The 18,701-nt window shown below is 48.1% G+C and overlaps 8 protein-coding genes across 8 annotated transcripts; 3 read left to right on the top strand and 5 right to left on the bottom strand.

The window, feature by feature from the left end:
* Positions 1-971: 971 nt before the first annotated feature.
* AO090003000585 (putative stress response protein Nst1) lies at positions 972-2,134 on the bottom strand (the record flags this gene model as incomplete). The annotated part of the gene is made up of 2 exons (XM_023234950.1): positions 972-1,045; positions 1,747-2,134. The coding sequence occupies 2 exons, from the start codon at positions 2,132-2,134 to the stop codon at positions 972-974; spliced, it is 462 nt and encodes a 153-aa protein (XP_023090017.1).
* Positions 2,135-5,990: 3,856 nt separating this feature from the next.
* rho2 (putative Rho GTPase Rho 2) lies at positions 5,991-7,021 on the top strand (the record flags this gene model as incomplete). Its single annotated transcript, XM_023234949.1, has 4 exons — positions 5,991-6,025; positions 6,249-6,327; positions 6,484-6,675; positions 6,734-7,021. 4 exons carry the CDS (start codon positions 5,991-5,993, stop codon positions 7,019-7,021), a joined length of 594 nt encoding a protein of 197 aa, XP_023090016.1.
* Positions 7,022-7,882: 861 nt separating this feature from the next.
* On the bottom strand, positions 7,883-8,595 carry AO090003000582 (mitochondrial 54S ribosomal protein mL40; the record flags this gene model as incomplete). The annotated part of the gene is made up of 2 exons (XM_001819697.3): positions 7,883-8,226; positions 8,364-8,595. The coding sequence occupies 2 exons, from the start codon at positions 8,593-8,595 to the stop codon at positions 7,883-7,885; spliced, it is 576 nt and encodes a 191-aa protein (XP_001819749.1).
* Positions 8,596-9,697: 1,102 nt separating this feature from the next.
* Positions 9,698-10,348, bottom strand: AO090003000581 (uncharacterized protein; the record flags this gene model as incomplete). The annotated part of the gene is made up of 1 exon (XM_023234948.1): positions 9,698-10,348. The coding sequence occupies one exon, from the start codon at positions 10,346-10,348 to the stop codon at positions 9,698-9,700; it is 651 nt and encodes a 216-aa protein (XP_023090015.1).
* A 599-nt stretch (positions 10,349-10,947) lies between these two features.
* AO090003000580 (uncharacterized protein) lies at positions 10,948-12,708 on the bottom strand (the record flags this gene model as incomplete). The annotated part of the gene is made up of 4 exons (XM_023234947.1): positions 10,948-10,967; positions 11,037-11,478; positions 11,533-12,097; positions 12,284-12,708. The coding sequence occupies 4 exons, from the start codon at positions 12,706-12,708 to the stop codon at positions 10,948-10,950; spliced, it is 1,452 nt and encodes a 483-aa protein (XP_023090014.1).
* A 642-nt stretch (positions 12,709-13,350) lies between these two features.
* AO090003000579 (heme-dependent oxidative N-demethylase family protein) lies at positions 13,351-14,984 on the top strand (the record flags this gene model as incomplete). Its single annotated transcript, XM_023234946.1, has 4 exons — positions 13,351-13,961; positions 14,034-14,069; positions 14,097-14,438; positions 14,492-14,984. 4 exons carry the CDS (start codon positions 13,351-13,353, stop codon positions 14,982-14,984), a joined length of 1,482 nt encoding a protein of 493 aa, XP_023090013.1.
* Positions 14,985-16,509: 1,525 nt separating this feature from the next.
* On the top strand, positions 16,510-16,968 carry AO090003000578 (uncharacterized protein; the record flags this gene model as incomplete). Its single annotated transcript, XM_001819693.3, has 1 exon — positions 16,510-16,968. The coding sequence occupies one exon, from the start codon at positions 16,510-16,512 to the stop codon at positions 16,966-16,968; it is 459 nt and encodes a 152-aa protein (XP_001819745.3).
* Positions 16,969-17,153: 185 nt separating this feature from the next.
* AO090003000577 (heme-dependent oxidative N-demethylase family protein) lies at positions 17,154-18,449 on the bottom strand (the record flags this gene model as incomplete). The annotated part of the gene is made up of 4 exons (XM_023234945.1): positions 17,154-17,384; positions 17,435-17,530; positions 17,599-18,101; positions 18,194-18,449. 4 exons carry the CDS (start codon positions 18,447-18,449, stop codon positions 17,154-17,156), a joined length of 1,086 nt encoding a protein of 361 aa, XP_023090012.1.
* Positions 18,450-18,701: the final 252 nt, after the last annotated feature.

Genomic DNA, 18,701 nt, shown 5'->3' with positions numbered 1-18,701 from the left:
TCGTAGCACTGATGCTGTACTGCCGATGCCGCCGAATGCTGGTATGCTACTGCTTGGAACTGGACTGCCGATTTCACCGGGTACAATGCTGCCTCTGTGGCCTGAGGCTGCACTATTGGTATCTGACTCGAACTTGACGTATTCGCCGGTCTCATCGCTCTTGGTTAAGAATGAGCCACCGCCGTTTTGTGTGTTGCCTTCTGTGTCGCAGATGTCGAGCATCTCTTTGAGCGAGATGGAGGGCTCGTTTGGAGGCCGGAGCTGGTCAACCTGGCGAAGAACGTGGTTCACGTCGTGGTAACCAGCCGCCCCCTTGGAGGGACTCATGGTGTTTAGTTGCTTACAGGCTTGGATCACCAATAGCCGGATGGCAACAGGTCGCGACGTGTGCGCACGATGATGACCTCCGGACCCGAACGCATTGTTCGACCAACCGCCCCCTGATATTACCGTTAGCAGTGGAACATAATGAAATTGCTTGCCTTTGTTACTGACCGTGAACAGTTCCCCATGTCGAGGCGCCGGGGAAAGCAGAAGCCCCAAAGGGGAGTTGTGCTCCCCACGTGCTGCCGCCTACACCAGGATTGACAGGGAAATTTGTGTGTTTCGGTGCTGTGGAAGTGTTAGTGCTCTATGCTTCTGGGTCCGCTGTGGGCTATTATTTCGGTTGGGTAAACTTACCACTAAGGGGATCTGGGAACAACGAGGGAGCTGCAAAGCTGGCTCGTGCCGGTCCTGGTAGAGACCCCGGCGCTGTTGCACCAGGAAGTGACTGTGACAAGTTCGACGTAAAAGGAATATCGGCGTCGTCAAGAAGGGCACTGCTACCCAGCTGAGCACTCAAACTGTCCATATGCCGCTGCATAGCGTGGTTGGCATCACCCTTTTCTTGCTGGGTACTAGATGGACGCTTGATGGGGCTCGGTCGGGAGATAGAGAACGGTTGGGCATGACTATCGAGGGGAGACCTCTCAAATGAGCCTGACGGTTGTCTGGTATGTCCGTGTGCTAAGCCACCAGGCTGAGTAGAGAACGGTGACATTGGCTGTTGAGAATGGAATGGGAGACCGTGGCCTGGATCAAGGGGAAACCCTCGTCCAGGCGGTATCGGACGGGCTCCGTTTATACCCGGGGGAGGCACAGGGATCCCATTAGGTGCAGTAAATCCTCGCAGTTGACTCATGAGAGGCGTAGAATGCGGTGGGTACGTGGGTAATTCATGACCAATTGGCGGCCGAGGGACAATCCCAGCTAAACCAGGGGGATTCGGCGGTAGTCCATTCGAGAATCCCGGCGGAAAAGATCTCCCTATCGATCCAAGTGGCGACAGTGGTGTTGAGGGTTGGGGATGATGAAGCATGGGTTGCTGAGCGTGACCTTGTTTGGAGGTTACACTCGAGGCCCCGGACGACTGGGATGGCGCCATCGATCGTGGAGAGATGGACACTTGTGATGGTTCGGTGCTGGCCGGTTGAGACCGCGGGGAGGATGTGTGGGAGTCTTGCTGGGATGGCTGACGGGCCTTGACCGGAGTAGGCGCCTGAGGTACAACTGGTGTAGCAGCTTGGTAGTGCGGAGACTGAAGGTGACCCGGAAGTCCTGGATAGTGCAGATTCGATGCAATAGGTACCGGTCCTTGTTGCGATAAACGTTTACGCTCTTGAGGGTCTTGCCCAGCCTTCTTTGCTTGCTCCTCACGGGCCTTGCGCTCGCGCTCTTCTTTCGCCTTCTTCTCTCGCGACTCACGTTCCTCCCGCTCCTTTCTCCGGGCCTCTTCTCGCCGTTTCTTCTCTTGCTCCTTCTGCTCCCGTTGCTTTCGTTCTGCATCCGCTTGTCGTTCTCTTTCTTCGCGCAGTCGCCGTTGTCTATCCGCTTCCTTTTTCGCGCGCTCCTCCTCCTGGGCCTTCCGCTCGGCTTCTCGCTTCTTTCGTTGCTCTTCTCGCTTCTTCCTCTGTTCCTCTAACTTCTTCTCATGCTCAGCTTTAGCTGCGGCTTCCTCTGCGGCCTTCTCTGCTTCCCTTCGTGCCTTTTCCTCGTCTTTGGCTTGTTTCTGAAGACGTTTCTTCTCTTTCCTCTTCTCCGCTTCTCGAGCTTTCTTGGCATTTCGTTGTTCGTTGCGGGTCTGTTCCTCCATGAGTTCCTCAATTAGCTTCTGCTGGCGTTGCTCGGCAACCTTCTCTCGGTAGGCAGTTAATACGCGCTGTTCGAACATTCGAGCTGCAAATATCTGGAACATTCGCCGGCCTTCCTCCATCCGTTGCTCCTCCGTCATAGCATCCTGAGAACAATGTGTCAGCTTGCACTGCAACACGTTGTCGGGGAAATAGTTGACTCCAGGACAGACCATCTCGTCCTCCTCATAGTCTTCTTCCTCCTGACTATCGTAGTCGTCATCCTCTTCGTCATCATAATCCTCATCGTCATAAGGACCATGATTATGACCGCTATGGAGGGACTGATGAGCTGCGGCTATTCCGTACTGTGTATCTTCTTCTCGTTGCATTCGACGTTCGGCCAGTTGCTCCATCATATCGATAAAATGCTTCCCGTCATTCTTTAAGAGATCGTCTGCAACTGTGAGAATCCCGTCTGAGCGAACATAAAAGTGAATGAAATCAGCTCGCATGCTCCATAAGAGAAAAAACAAAATGAATTGGCGTCTGTTTCGTCTTACCTTTGACAGTTAAGCTGTTCCCAAAGGCAAAGAAATCTGCGCGAGCTGCACGCGTTTCTTCGTCTTCGAAGTCGTCATCACTGTACGGTTCATCGTCCTCATCATCCTCGTCGTAATCTTCCTCCAAGTCTTCACCATCCTCAGGCAACTCGTGAATGCGACCTCTTGAGGGGTGATATTGACCATGTGTCCGAGTATGTTGTCCGGGCGATCGCAGCGGTGGTTGATAGAGTCGGGGTGGGGGGACAATCGGTGCACCTTTCTCAAACGATCCTTGATTGTTGTTGGCGTATTGTTCCAGCTCTTCATAGTATGCATCATACAGCACCTCAAGCTCTTCTTCAATCGCCGTTCTCTTCCTTCCACATACGGTGCAGCTGCACGAGTGTTTTTGTTGCTCTTTCATCTTCTTTAATACCGCATCCTTTTCCACTTTGACCAGCTGCCTTCGTTCCTCCTCACCTAACTCGAGCCAGAATGTTTTGATATTCTCGCGTTCTTCTTGCGTGGAAGTATTCCATATGCTGCGATCTTTGGACGGTTTGACAAGCGTACGCGGGCCCAGATGCGGTGGGAGAGGCGGCGGAAGAGGGTGTGTCATGCAGACGGATGGGGTGGATTGTGGAGTGGAACTTTCATCACCAAGAGTTTGCGAGTTGGCACGGTTTTTCTTTCCTTTCTTCTTTTTCGATTTTCGACTCGTCGATTTCTGATCATCGGGCCCATGCGTGTCCAGCTGGAAATCTTGATGCGCGCTGTAAGCGTCTAGTTCATCATCGTGATACGCGTCTCCATTCGCAGGGTGGTCGATCTCCGGTTCATCAGATATATGACTTCCTGGCCCAGCGGGACCGAGACCATTTCGGTCTGCGGCATCCGGGTGTATGACTCCGTTTTCAAACTGGCGCTCTGCGGCCAAACGTGCGGCCTGCTTCTGGCGGCGTTTCTGTTTCTTGCGGTTCACTGACATAGGCTTCGTATCTAACGACGATGGGGGAAGGTTTTCATTCGGAGTGTGAGTGTCGCCATTGGTGGGGCGTAGAGGTGCACTCAACATATGATCTGGCATTGTGGAGCTAGGAGGAGATCGGGGAGGGCGCGGAGGGGCCATGGGATCATGCGTTGCCTTTTGTAGGCCTAGAAAGATGGTGTAAGGTCTTCTAGCTTTCTTCCAGCCCAGCCACCATGCTAAAACGTTGCGCGAACTGGTCAGAGGAAGGACGGCTTATATAATCGTCAATGACCACTCGAAAGCTCACCAGCAATCTCTCTTTAACGAGTCCGAGATGCTTATATCCGGCGGGGGAACAAAAGGGAACAGTCGAGCTTCAAGTCCGAGTGTTCTGGGGGAAGTAAACGAGTGGCGGGCGGAGAGCAAAGGTTCGTCAAGGTCAGACGCCAGGCCGACAAACGGGGAATGAGGGCGGAGAGGGGTGGAAAGGACCCGAGCCGCACGACGAGGGGGCCCAGGCGTCAAGGGCGAATGGAGGGGGGCCCCAATGTGGCCGGAAAAAACTTAGGGTATCAAGAAGGGAGACGGATCAGAACTACGCTGGTCGTCGGCGAACAAGCGCAGCCAAAGCGGGATAGTGAAATTGGTTGAAGATGATGAGCGTAGATTTGGATGGTGGATCTTGACGCCGGACTTTGGGCTCTGGATGGTTGCCGTGCCGCTGGCCGCAAAAGGATAGCCGCCGCAAGCGAGATTGATGGCCTGAGGAATTAGGCATCAAGGGTAGGCTATCATCGGGATCCCATGTGGACATTCTGCCGGGCGGTAGACAATCGTTGCACATCATGTGATACCCATGCTCATCAGCGTCATCAACACCCTTTGCAATTCTTCTTCTATGCTTTTCCTTTCTTTCTTTTCTTTTCTATTGGTTTGCAATCATTAGCTAAGATCATATAAGATCCAGGATTCTACGACTTCCTCAACTAAAAAACACTCCCCGACATGGGTTATAGGGCTAGAACCCATGTCTAGATAGTACCTTCTTTTTTTATTTTGATTCTGATGTTATTTTTATTAAAATTAAATTTGTTTGAACGTTACAACTCGGTGGGGAAGTTAGTTCCTGATCCAAATTATTAAGTTCAACGATATGCCGTCGACCATTGTAGCAAAACCCACGGCTGATCCTGAGCATGATTGAAGTATATGACGGAAGAAGGAGATGATGAAGAAGAAGCTCCCTCCACGGATATGGAAGAGGTTTTCGGCAACTCCGGGGAAAGGAAGGACAGCATCCCTTCGGTCTATTATTAACATTTCTCCTATCGGCTATCGCAGCGCATTTCCTCCACTGAAAGGGAATAGTGACAGCGACTATACGGTAATAATGAACGTCTAGCCGGTCGATGTCTGAGACAAACCTCTAACCTTAGTAACAAGTGGATTGACCTTGGCTTGCCCTTTCAGCTGCGGCACCCATCGGCCGATCTCATCCTTTGCGTTGATTATGGGCGATGGACGATGGACGAATAGCTATTAATATCAGTGACTGGTTCTAACTTCTCCTCTTCCATGGTTTCCTTTCTATTTAAACATTGACTGGTGTGACCTTGAAATCCGGGCAGTGAAAGTGTGTGTATATGTATTGTTCTTTTCCGATACGGTTCTCCTACTTCTTTCAATCCAGTTGATTATTACCGATTATATTATTGTTCGAGTTTCTAGTTTTTCTTTTCTCTTTCTTAACCTGGATCGGTACCGTTACCCGTAAGGAAAAGAAAAAGGAACCAATCATAAGACCTCGGCGGCACCCTGTCAAATCCCGCGTAAGTGTAATTAAAGCGGATCTTCCCAGTCATTACCCATACTTCCGTACAATTGGATTGAATTTCTTGACAGAACCAGACCACATCCTTTCTTTCTCTTTCCCCCCTCCCAAAAAAGTGTGGCCGATCAATCTAATTGAACCTGTTAGTCTCCTCAGCCTCACCTCGACCGCCTTCCAGAACCACCGGCTTGCTCGTCTTTTTTTCCCTCCCCAAAAGCCCATCATCTTCAATCATCATCTTAGTTACTTACTTCTACTACTAGTACCAGTTACCTTGTTCGGGGGAGGGGATTCCGCAACAATTTATTGTCCCCACTCCTTTTTAGGCTGCTGTCAATAATAAAACATCTCCCTGTTCAGCCCTTCCATCCTCAGTGATTTACTACAGCTGGCCGGGTACCTGAAAGTCCAAAGCTCCGACCAAGGGCATATCAGCGCCCACCCTCCACTCAGGTCGCGTTCCTTATACCCCTTCGGTCAGCGCCCCGTGTTATCTTGACGAAGGGATTCCGAAGCGTCAGCCCACGTAGAAAATGGCCCAACAACAAAATGACAATGTGATGCGAAGGTATGTGCGACAATGCCTACACAGTCGGAATGGTCCTCGCCGTCCGACGATTCATTGCTTCATTTTTTTTCATTTTTTTTTTCTTTACTTGAGTGCTACTCGTCTCATGCGCTCTCGTGACGGTCACTTCTGTTGCGTCCCCTCTCGTGGTTCAGAAATTAAAACTGAGCTCGTGTTCAATCCTGCTTCCGTTCATTATGATACTAATATGAGAATTACATAGGAAGTTGGTGATTATCGGAGATGGTGCCTGTGGGAAAACTAGTTTGCTGAGTGTCTTCACCCTCGGTTATTTTCCGACTGTAAGTACTGCCTGGATTACGTCGAGTCCGATAAGAATGTATAAGACACAAGCTAACTGTTGGGTTCCATTGACAGCATTATGTCCGTAACCCTATGCCCTCTCAATGATCGTTTCTGCCTAGTGCATGGTCTGACTATCGCGCGTGTTGATCCAGGTCCCCACGGTTTTCGAGAATTATGTGACGGATTGCAGAGTTGATGGCCGGTCGGTACAATTAGCATTATGGGATACGGCTGGTCAAGAAGACTACGAACGGTTGCGTCCACTAGCATATTCCAAAGCGCATGTGATTCTGATCGGGTTCTCGGTGGATACTCCGGATTCCTTGGAGAACGTCAAGCACAAGGTTTGTGCCTCGCTTTCCCCGCCACTTACTGGCTCAGACTCACCTAATTTTACCGTAGTGGATCGAGGAGGCCAATGAGCGGTGCCCAGGTGTGCCGATAATCCTAGTTGGCTTAAAGAAAGATCTCCGGGAAGACCCTCTCGCGATTGAGGAGATGAGAAAGAAGTCCCTAAAATTCGTCACGTCGAAGGAAGGGAGTGATATATCAACCCAAATCGGAGCCAGAAAGTACCTCGAATGCTCGTCCTTGACCGGAGAGGGGGTGGACGACGTCTTCGAAGCCGTTACACGCGCTGCTCTTCTCACATTCGATAAGCGTAAAAGTTCGTGCTGCATCGTGCTATGATGGATTACCCGTGACTTGTGCTATATATGTCGACTAATGGGGTTCGGCTCAATGGTATGCCAGCAGTGACGGAGATATTCACGCCGTCCTGGCATATTCAGTATGTCTAACGGACTCAATCTGACCCACGCGTTCCGTCCAGGTTCTTAGAGTGGATTACCAAAAGGGAGGAGGGTAAAATTATCGATGAATGTTGATCGACATCTTTTGCATTACTGGCGTTTGGGTGGCTTTTTCACTTTTTCCCGATTTGACACAACACCTTCTGTTTTGCGTCCGTCGCACATAACTCATCTGTCATATGGATTTTCTTTTCTTTTCTTCTAAAGACACGACGCATGTTGATTTCTTTCCGGAGTACATACTTTGGTGACTTTCCTTTATACCCAAGTGCACTCCGAAGTCTCTCCTTTGGTATGATACCTAGCCATTTGGCGCATGTTTTCCGCTTCGTTATGAATGCTGTCTTTCTTTTACTTCTTCTATTCTTCTCTATGTCTTCTCACTGTCTGTCTAGCACATTCTCTATCTTTAGCGATTGATATTTCCTGCTTTACTGTCAGCCATCTTGATACTACCAATAGCTGCCAACCTGCAATATATGCTTCTGACAATTCTCGACTCTCAAGTGACTTCCCTGCCCAGCTCACGAGCTAGATGCTAATCGATAATTGACCTGAGCGTCTCTATACAACCAACGCGTAATCTCAAGGAAATAACAAATATTGAACAATGTTATGGTACAGTACATGCCAACAAGGATATCTTCATACCCCGCAATAGATAGAATAAACCAGAGACATCAAAGCCCAGCATAGATCTCCCTCCGTCTAGAACAAGCGCACACTAACCCCCTAGAGTTCATTTCTTCTCCATCCTCTTCCATTCATGGTTCCAGCCCTCCTGACTGGGCGCCTCAGTCTGCAACCGTCCATACTCAATGGGGAACAGATCCCTAAACACACCGCGTTTGTTCATCGACTTCCGGAACAGCTTGCCTCCATCTCCGGCTCCAGTCCGGAGCTCCTCACACGCCGCGTTCATCGCTTGCCACTGGCGCTGGAGCTCCAGCTGCTCGGAGCGACGCTGCTGCGCCTGGAACAGTTGCCAGGCACGATGGATGGTCCAATGACGGAGATAACGAGTCCGGGAGAAACGAAGGGGACGAGGCGTCTTGGGATGATGAAGGAAATAACGGATCAGAGCTACAATGACCTAGTTAGACTTTTTCTTTTACTTGTCCTTTGCGGTGATCCCATTATCACCAGACAACACAACAAATCACAAATCACAAATCACTTCAATACACAATTGAAGAGAACAATGATAGGAGTATACATACTAACTCGACGATCACCGCGAGGACCACCACCCTTCCTCTTGAGCAAGGCGTTAGTGGTCGAGAATGATCTGGCGGCCGGGGCCTGGACAGCGGAGGTGACGGGGCCGCTGGTCGATTTCTTCAGCAGGGTCTCATTGCACACGCGGGTCACGGACGGCCGTGTTGATGTCTGCGAGATGGGAATCTTGAATACGTTCGCCAGGGAGGCGAGGACGGGCGAGAGGGACCGCATGGCGTGAGGGTTTGGGGACGGAGGTGGTGACGGAGGAGGAATCGATGGGACTCTGGAGAGCCTTTTCGGGGAAGTGCTGGAGGAGCGGAAACTTTGGCTTAGCCGCGCGCTTATTTTTGGTCTTGCGTTTTTCTTGGCGTGGTTTGTTACATCGTTGGTTCATTTTTTGTCTACTACATTGTTTCCTTCGATTTTTTTTTTTTTTTTTTTTTTTGTGGATCGTTAATTGCAATGGGTGTATGGACTATATGGTTTGATTTATGTATTTGAAGAAGATTTATGTATTTTGGGTGGAGATATAAAATAACTATATACTACATTTGTATCCACGAACTATGCCATACTTTTTTGTTTCTGATTATTCAAATTATAATTTATTCTATCGTCCTTTTCAACTTATCATATATTTATATTGCGTCTTGCCCTTAGATATCTCTAATGGCCACGCCAGAATGATATCAATCTAATTACAGACTGTGTGGAGATTCATCCCACATATGTCATACATCTATGTACAGGACAAACACAGTATGGAAGGCAGTTATTGCTTAACTTGAGTTCATCGAGAGGCTTACAAGGGCTGATACGTTGGGATATGTACGATACCCATTTTAATGGTGATGACTGGAAAATTAAGCCCGTATGCCATTTCCCCCATATAATAGACATCAACTTCCCGTTTCAAGTGCTTCTACGCAGTATCAAAGTATATGGTGAACTGGTATGGTATCCGCAAGCCTGATTCAATTCTAGATAGACGACAGATATCAGGGGCCATATGCTAAATCTACAGGGTGTTTTCCTCCATAATCAAACTAGATGGTCATCTATTTATCTAATGTGATCGTTATTCTCGCCAAGGAATTCTCAATAGTTAACTCTAATATGTGTAGGCCATATGATAAAAGAACAATATGCGGAAAGTGCAATCAAATCGAAAACGTCGCATGCTCGAAGAACCCAGCTCATGTAAACGCTATGCCAATTCACAAATTTATCGCTATCACCCGACAAAAAGAATAATAGGAAGGTCATGCAATAGTAAAGAAGGAAAAAGAACTTCATGTTGGCTTCGTCGAGATAGACCAGCAAATCACTCAAGTTAGAAAGGTATGTCCTGAGCTGAATAGCGAGGCATAGGCGTTCCCTGAAGCAATGCGGGCGGTAAAGTACGACCAGGAGATTTTGACCGTTGCGTATTCTTGCTGGAACCAATAGCTAGTGAAGACGGTATATACGAAGCTCGAGAAGACTGACTGGAAGACGGAGATTCGTCCCGGGGAAGCGATAGTCCTTGAGCACTGGACGAGGATTTCATATTGGTGTCCGACCCTGAACTCGACGGCGGAGTGGGTTCTATATTGGACTGTATACTCTGAGGTCGGCTGTTGCTTTTCGGAACGTAGGGCTGATGTTGGACCTGGAGAGCTTGGTTCAGCTGCTCGTCTGTCCATCCGCGTCCGATGTGCACTTCATAGTGGCCATGTTTCTGGCCCAGGATGGATGTCCGACACCATAGATCGGCATCCTCTGCCTTTGCAAAGCCAATGACAAGCCCTTTGCTACTATCGCGCAGGTAGACCATGGATGGAGCTAGCGGAAGATAAACGGCATTGGGCTCGTTGGCGAAGATGCGGGATTCCCGATTGCGGTTTTGGTAGAAGGCTGCTTGATTGGGCGAATTGAAGCTGAGCTTAAGCTCTTGCTTCTGGAAGTAGAAAAAGACATCTAGGGCAGGCTGTGAGTTAGACATCGCGAGGTTCGGATGACGGTTGAAAAGGGTCGATAATCCACAATGAGCTTTTCAGCAGGGTGGAAACAGAATTTTAAGGAATTGGTATCGTCCGAAAAGCTACGCTCAGCTCAGCTCAGCCCCTCAGCTACAAATTGATTCCTTTAGCGGCTCCACTTATAGGGCGCCCGAGTCTTATTTGGGCACGGCTTATCTGGGGGCCGGATTGAAATTGTCTATCCAGTCAATCAAAATGCTTAAAGTTGATGATGGTTTAGGGCTTGGCAGTCCATGGAGATCAGCACTGCCCCGTTTGGCCCCCGTACTCCAGTCTCCCAGCTGATGAGAGATTCAGCTTGAGAAATAAGATAAAATCTAATAGAATTGACCTACCACGTCGCGAATCAATGAAATAGCTGTAATGAACCAGGATTCAAGCTTAAACTCTGCTATTCTTGGAAGTTACAAGTATATTTGAGTCATCAGATGCAAGAAGTTTGAATGAGATTCTATACAGGACTCAAATTCAAGGAAAGCATACATTGAAAGCTTCAAAATGTCAAGGCCAAGATGCCGGTCACAAGATTAGGTACATTTAAAGTGACAACGCCCGTTGGTGATCACATTTGATCCACGGTGTCTGGAGACGGTGCAGACGAAGCTTCCGAAATTTGCGAGGCACGACGCTCGAGGCATCGACAAAACTGACGATGCCAATAAAGTGTGTCAAAAAACCCAATAATAACAGCGATTTTTCTTTTCTCTTCAGCTCGAATCAGTCTAATATGACGGCGCAGTGCGGCCCCAAGCATCGTCGAAGAGCTTTGCTGAACCGCAAGCCAGACGTCGCGGCTGCTTGCTGATCTCCAATCCGCATCAGTAGATCTCTTGAAGTTTAATATGCTCACCAGAGCTGACACGAATTTAATTCCCCTGAGAGGGTTCAGCATAACCGATACTTCGTTGAAAAGAAGATCAAGCACGACTCTCCTTTTTACCTCGCTCACCGGTAGTTTCTCCAGTTTCCCCGCCAAGATCTGTAAAAAGGGACCAGAACCAGGAGGGGCCAGTGTTGTATCAATCCCCGACAACAATCTATGTATCGAAAATTCGGGATGATAGAGGCGAACGGAGAAGGGATCCTCCAGTTCCTGCGCAATTAGTAAATCCGCGTCCCGATCGGCCTGGGTATACGGAACACTCACACGCAGAAGCAGTGGAAATTGGGTTTGGCGTATATAGCCAGTGGCAAAGGGATCGCATATCCTCCAGGCACGTCGAAAGCTGTTGAGATCATCCAGGGTGATTGGAGAGAGGCCATAGGGAAATCGATATATACGATTCAACTCAACCAGGCCTGCCGTGGTCCTGAAAGCTGATAGTAAGCTCTTTAGCGTGCCAGGCGGTACTGGGCCCAGTCGAGCTAGGTTTTGATGGAGTTGCCTCCGTCGGTCTTGTTTAGATTCGAGAAGCAACCTCTCCAATTTAGTTTGCTCAACCCCAAGACTGTAGACGATGCGTGGCAACGATTGGATGTCATCATAGGTCTTGCCCACATCATTGTAACTATAGTGGTACACAAGCTCCTGAACAGGATCCGCATACATCACCGAAGCATTATCTGCTGTCTTATCTTTTGCTGCTGTTCTATCTTCTAGCAGTTTGTACCGAATGTATGGAGCGAGCGCCACCTGATATGCTCGAGATTGAAATACTTCTGAGTCGAAGTCAAAAGACATACTCAGCCGCTCTCCGTCGTCGTTGTCCTGTCTGTTGCCGATAGTACGACATGTATCTGTATCACGAAGCAAAACGAGACGTAGAGTCATCACGGGCACGCTGAGTGATCTTCTGGGTCTCTGGAACAGCCAAAGCAGACGTCTGCTCGGACTGCGTCGGCCTGGAAGCGTTTAGCCTCTATCCTCGCAGCATGGTAAAGGAATGTTGCTAACTTACAACTGTACAACCTGTAATAGCAAGCTCAAAGCCTGGACCTGATCGCGAAGCATGTCCCGATACTGAGTGAGGTCGGTTTCATTCCAAACAAGTTTGATCTTTTCAATCCATCCTTGTGTGTTCTGCTCTTTCATCACTTGAGTTGCCTGTTCTGAGAAGATCTCTAAAAGTGACTTGCATCCGTCAAGTGATAGCTGCAAGTCCCCGATCAATCCTTCTACCATGCATGGGTTTCCTGAGCATGTATCAAGCCAGGATTGAATGTGGGTGACTGCTGCTTTCACGGCGCTTATCTGCGTGCGCACCGTTTGCAAGTGAAGCCCACAGTAATTTACTTTTTGCTGTAGTGAGTGAAGAAGCCTTAGAGACTTTACTGCCAGTTCTCCTATGGCGATACAACTTGATACGAGACCAACAACTTCCATGACGCAGACTGAAGAATGTATGTATGAATGCAGGACTCACGTTGGCAGCCGTGCGGGGTTAAGTTAGAAGAGCACAGCCTCGCTTCAGCCATCGCCCCCATCATGACCAATATTCAAATTACTTGAGGGCCATATTTATATTCGTAGGACAAATGTATATATATCAGAGGGTAAACATAACCTGTAAGGGGCAGTTAGGGCAAGCTGAACGGAGCTACCTTCAAAATGGTACAAACTACCTACAATTTCCTCTTCGGTATGGTCAGCATTTATAAGCTCCATTCTAAACTATCGGAGTAATTTGGAAGAAAGGAATATAAGGTGGAGCTCCTGGGCCTTCCTCCGCTATCATTCTCCAGTAGGACCTCTACATGGCGCCAAATGCCGGATCTCCTTAGTACCTGAAAAGGCAGGCTAAATGAGCAGCGCTACATTAGCTATGCCAAGGGCCACATAAGCTTCTGATGGCCACTTTCAAGTTTGCGGAACCGCTGACTAGATATCAAACGGGAGTACTCAACTACTGTCTACTTGGTACAGTGTCTCGCGCCTTTCTCGGTGTGCTCTATTCAAGAACCACTATCATACCCTGGTCGATTTGAGAGATTCTTGTTGATATTGACACCTGAGCTCCAAATAAACATGACCAAGGAATATGTTAATCCTTTGTTTCGTCTTTTAGTTTTCCACAACCGGGAGTCAAAGGACAGGCATATCACAGGTAACCTTGTGCTGTTATCGGCACTGACATTTGTTGCCTATGTGTGCTTCACGAACAGAAAACGTCTATTGGTGATGTTTAGCCGTCTAGGACATTCCTCGTCTAGAGTACGCCAACCCCCTTTGAATGCCGAGAAGAAGATATCTTCTACTCCAGGACAAGTGTCATATAAATCAGTGGTACCTCCAAGTCGCCGACAGGCAGCGTCTCCTCTGCTGGATGCTAGGGCCACTAGCTTAGAAGAGATAGCCCCTTCAACCACTGAGATACTCCAGAAGCATATACCAGTGGACAGCAATATCAAAGATCTCCATGGAACTTTCTGTTCCCCCACTGGATTCTCTAACGACGACATGATATCTCTGGGCCGCTTTCCAGACTACGCCACGCTTAGTGGTGTCCGTTTACCTGAGCCACAGCCAGACCTCAACATACATACAGCCATTGCTCGACCTTATAGACCTATCAGGTGGCCATATAATCAGACGATGGGTGAGTTTGTTCCTACTATAACTGTACGGCAGCGAACCATGTGCTGATAAATCAGCTCTAAACAAGCTAGATCCCGATCACCGGCTCGAACTAGATCGGAATGATACATTAGGCATTCAGCAGAGGCAGGAACTTTACATGCGTCACGGTAAATCGGTCCTGGACTACCTTCCAGGATCCGAGCATGCCTGCCGAGAATTGATGGAGATGGTATTGTTTGTGCACGATATCCCCACTATTTCCAGCTTCTCAACGATCAGTCTATCGTACGGAACGATATTATCGGAACCGAGACCGACCTCCGCCTCATCCACCCTCTGAATATTCTTTTGAATAACGTTCCTGAAGATTTCGCTATTATGTTGAGGGACCCAGAAACTGGTGCATATGTCTTGCGAGCTGGTATCATCTGTAGCTCTCTCGGCTGGTCCCTTGGTTTGAAATTGGGCAAAAATATAGACGAGATTCATGAGCCAGTTCCAGATTACGGAGAGAAATTACAATTCTCTATGAATAGGTAGGCAGTGGAGATGGTTTCGACTATGCTGATATCACTAACCAACATCGCAGATTTTTCGCAAAGATGCCCACGGATGGGCTCATCCAACGTGGATCATGGGGTATCGAGATTGATCAACCAATCCACATCCCCCCTGGGGATCCAATCGCCCTTCGCCATGAAACGCAAGACCCAGATATTGCGCTGGACCGATACCACCTCCGCGTTGACTGGCAAACTCTCCGACGCCTCCCGGTATCCGCTGCTATGGTGTTCAGCTTTAGAGTGTTGTTCACTCCGGTGACCCAATTCCAGAATGAGCCGTACATACCTTCCCTCTTTCTAAAGAACTATAGAGAAGTCAAGCCAAATTTGTTGAAGCACAAGAATATATGGCATACTGAGGCCACTATCCTGCCTGCACTGGAGCTCTGGGAGAGGGAGCAAAAAGAGCAAGGTATTATTCCCGAAGATTGGCAACCTGCGACCTTAGATAACTACCCTTACTACCCTGGATGGGAAGAGCGCTGGAATGCCAATCAGAGCCTAAAGGAAACGCAGTGACCGTGTTGCTGCAACTCTTGGTGAGCATGACAGGAGACTAGTTTGCAGATCCATTACATGTTATGTTTATTGTTCTTCGCAATTGATCTTTCTGTAATTCAGAACTACATACAGCATGCTAAACTGAAGACCATCTTGACTACCACAGTTCGTCGATACAACGAATGATGTAGAAGCTGAAGCTTATCTCGAAGTGCTCATTTTATTGCACTAATCCGGAATAGCGCCCCTCAACCCTAATCGCCAATGCGGGGAAGGTCCATTGATAACGATATGGAATATTCAAGTAACTAAACTGCCTTCGTTCACTATAGCCTTGTCACCAGCAAAGCTTACCAGCTCTCATTGAGTCTCTCTGACCTGGCCGCTCAGAAATGCTTGCTTTCGATGACCCCCCTCTAACGACCGGAAACCAGCGCCCCAAGAAAAAGCCATGGAGAGTGAAGGGTAATATCTTCATTCAGCAAAAGTTGCGATTCACTCATACCCTCTACAGGTTGCTATAATTGCTCCCAGCGCCGTCTTAACTGTGACCGTGGCACCCCATGCCAGAAGTGCGTCAAAAAGGGGCTCCCATGTTCCGGTCTCGGGGTACGGTATCGGTTCATAGATGGAGTTGCATCGAGGGGGAAGTTGGCAGGGAAGTCGATGCCTGTGCCAGATGCAAAGTGTGACCTATACCATTGCTCTTTTGTCGGGCACTGTTAATTCTTTCATCCGGCAGTTCTGGCACCTCGCTCCAATCACCGGATCGCTTAACAGTACACCAAATGTCTGCTGATTCTACAGATTGTAATGATATCAGCTCTCCGAGGGATAAGGGTCATGGGCACAAACAACCACTTCGCTTTCGAATACTGAATAATGACATATCATCACACAAGTCGAGCAATTCTTCCTTTGACATTACCCCATCCCGGGGCTTGGATCATATTGACCACCAGTCTCGATCTCTACTCAAATACTGTCAGTCCTTTTCTCCTTGATTGACAATGGCGGATAGAATCTAAGTAGCAACAGTTTCGGAGAAAGTTGCACCAGCAATGGGCCCCTTCAACACCGTCTTCAACGGCTATCGAGATCTAATTTTACCTTTGTCAGAACAAGACCAAACCGTCAAAGGCGCGGTTTTAGCCGCCGCCGCTTCCCATATCTCTTTGAAGCATTGTGAATGGAAGCCACTGGCTTCCAAGTATCGAATGGCTGCCATTCGAGGATTAAATCAGCGGACTAAAGCAGAATACCCAAACAAGTTGATCGATTACTCGAGTCTGGCAACTATGGTCCTTCTTCTTGTAGAGCAGATGATCATAGTGGGAACAGACTTTCATATTCTCCTCCGAATGATGAAGAGCTTCATAGAATCACAACAATGTTCAGACCTAGCCGAGACAGAACCTCTAGGAACATTCCTGACGCAACAGATAAGAAAGTACTCACAGCCTTCCCATAAACCCTTCAACCCTTTTAAACCTTACGCTTACAGCTATATCACAGGATGTCTCTATATGCAGGACCCTTAGTGATGGGTCTTTCCGCAGCCAAAAGTCTCGAAAATATGTCTAACAAAGACCTGGACTTCTTGTTTAGCTGTCTCAAAATCCACCCGGAGTATTCTTCCGTCATTTTCAAATTAGCCAATCTCATCCGCACGGCAGCTCAAATATACTTGAGTCGGGCAACCAACATGCCAAACCAGGTGATCACGGAACTGGTTCAACAGTTCCTGGCAGACACCGCTTCTTATAATGCAACTTCACCCGGGGGCCATATTCTGATTTGGCCATTTTTTATAGTCGGGGCGGAGTGCTCGTCCGAGCAAGACAGGGAGTTTGTCACCATGCAGTTACAGAATCTCTGGGATTGTACGGGCTTTGGAAGCCCGCTCTATGCGATCAAGCTGCTGGGAGATATATGGCAGGAACCTCCAGGGACGAATTGGACGCAGACATTAGTGGATAAGGTAGAAGGGTTCATTATGTGATTAGGGCTTGCTCCTGAAATATTGTTGCGCAAATAGTGCCTAATCTAAATCTTCCACCTTAGAAATCATGAATATTCCAGAATAGGCTCTTTGTTGTATATCATACTATGAGGACATTCTCGTGACTCAACGCCTTCTCAAGACACAACTAGAAGCTAATCTAGATATAGAGTACTTCACGACTCTTAGCTTCGAAGATACGATTTTGCAGATTCTCCCCAAACCGCAGCCCGTTTATAGAAATGGAATCCAGGGGCATTTCCCTGCTTCAAGCCGTCAATTGCCTCGGCAAGGACCTCCCCGAGCCCTTCTTTCTTAATTTCAGGAAGCTTGTACAGAAGAGTTTTGAAAGAAAAAAGTAGAGCATGGCTTTGAGGTAAGCGGTGCAGAAATTGTCTCTCGACACGGACACGGGCCTAGCGGTGTGTTAGCCCACGCTTCATGCAGATAAATCTATGAAACGCACAGTATTTATATCAACCTCTTCTTGAGGAATCTCTTCGCCCTCGTAAAGGTGGTTCCCAGCCGGCGTGAACAGTTGGTCCGTAGTCGTAATAGTCCACTAGAGAACGATCAGCCCAACAGACTTTCCAAGGTCAAACAACAAAGTACAGATACAGATCAACTCACATTAGCGCGTTTAATAAACCTGCCTACTCCGAGCCTCTGAGAAAAGCGATCCATACTCTTCTCCAGCTTCTCTTTGTACTGGGGCACAGGTTTATGAATATCCCGGAGTTTAAGGCCCAACTTCTTCGAAGTGTTGAAGCCATTCGGAAAGCACGTCACAAAACCTCTGAGTGTAAAGCCGTCCCCGTCATCGGAGGGCATTAGAAAAAGGAGGTCATCCTCAATCAAACCGCCCATAACCCGCAAGGTATCCAAGGGGTTCCCTTCAGGAGAAAGTGAAAAAATCTCATCTGTGACCAGACTATGCAAGAATGCCGACTTCTCCCCATCGGACGACAGCAATTGAAACATTCGAGGGTACCGTGTGGGTAGATATGTTCCCACCAACCAGGTGTAAAATTCGTCGACCGCGGGCTTGACACAATCCTCCGCGGCTAGGACTGTTTCAGGATGTTCTGCCATGATTCTCTTTCGGAGGTTTATGCGATCGAGATAGTTCATGTCTATTTCGATAAGTTCGTTGACTGTCCCTTCTTGGATGCCTGGAATGGGGATAGGTTAGCCTTGTCCGATTTATTATGTCAAACATACTTACTCATAGTAAGATGGTATTTCGGCTTGAAGGGCCGTATCTTGATCGGCTCCTTTGTCTTCCAATCGAAATCTGGGAGAGGCTCGACTGGTGGGTAGCTGTTTGGCTTGACCGCGTCTTGGTCATTGCTTGCGATGCGATCCGTGAATTGATTCTTCTTCTGCCGTGTTGCTATATAGAATAGGAAGCTGGAGATGAAGCTAAAGTAGAAACATGTAGACCATCCCGGCCACTGTACAGGGAGGTTCGAGCTGAACATTGTAAATGTTAATTCAGATTGACAGCAGAAAGAGGATGCTACGGAGGAGAATGGAAAGATATATATATCTCCAGAGCCAACGCTAAATAAAATAATAGGAAACCATAATGCATACCATAATGCATACCATGAGTGCACATTCCACTTAAATACAGAATCATCATTCTCAATCCCCCACTATAATCCTATATCCGATGTAGTGCTCATCCAACCTGCCTATTCAGGCATTCCGGCTTATCATTTATGGAGAGT

Source organism: Aspergillus oryzae, chromosome 2, assembly GCF_000184455.2.
Source record: "Aspergillus oryzae RIB40 DNA, chromosome 2".
In the NCBI taxonomy this organism is placed as follows: domain Eukaryota; kingdom Fungi; phylum Ascomycota; class Eurotiomycetes; order Eurotiales; family Aspergillaceae; genus Aspergillus; species Aspergillus oryzae.
This window is presented reverse-complemented; position numbering and strand designations above follow the sequence as displayed.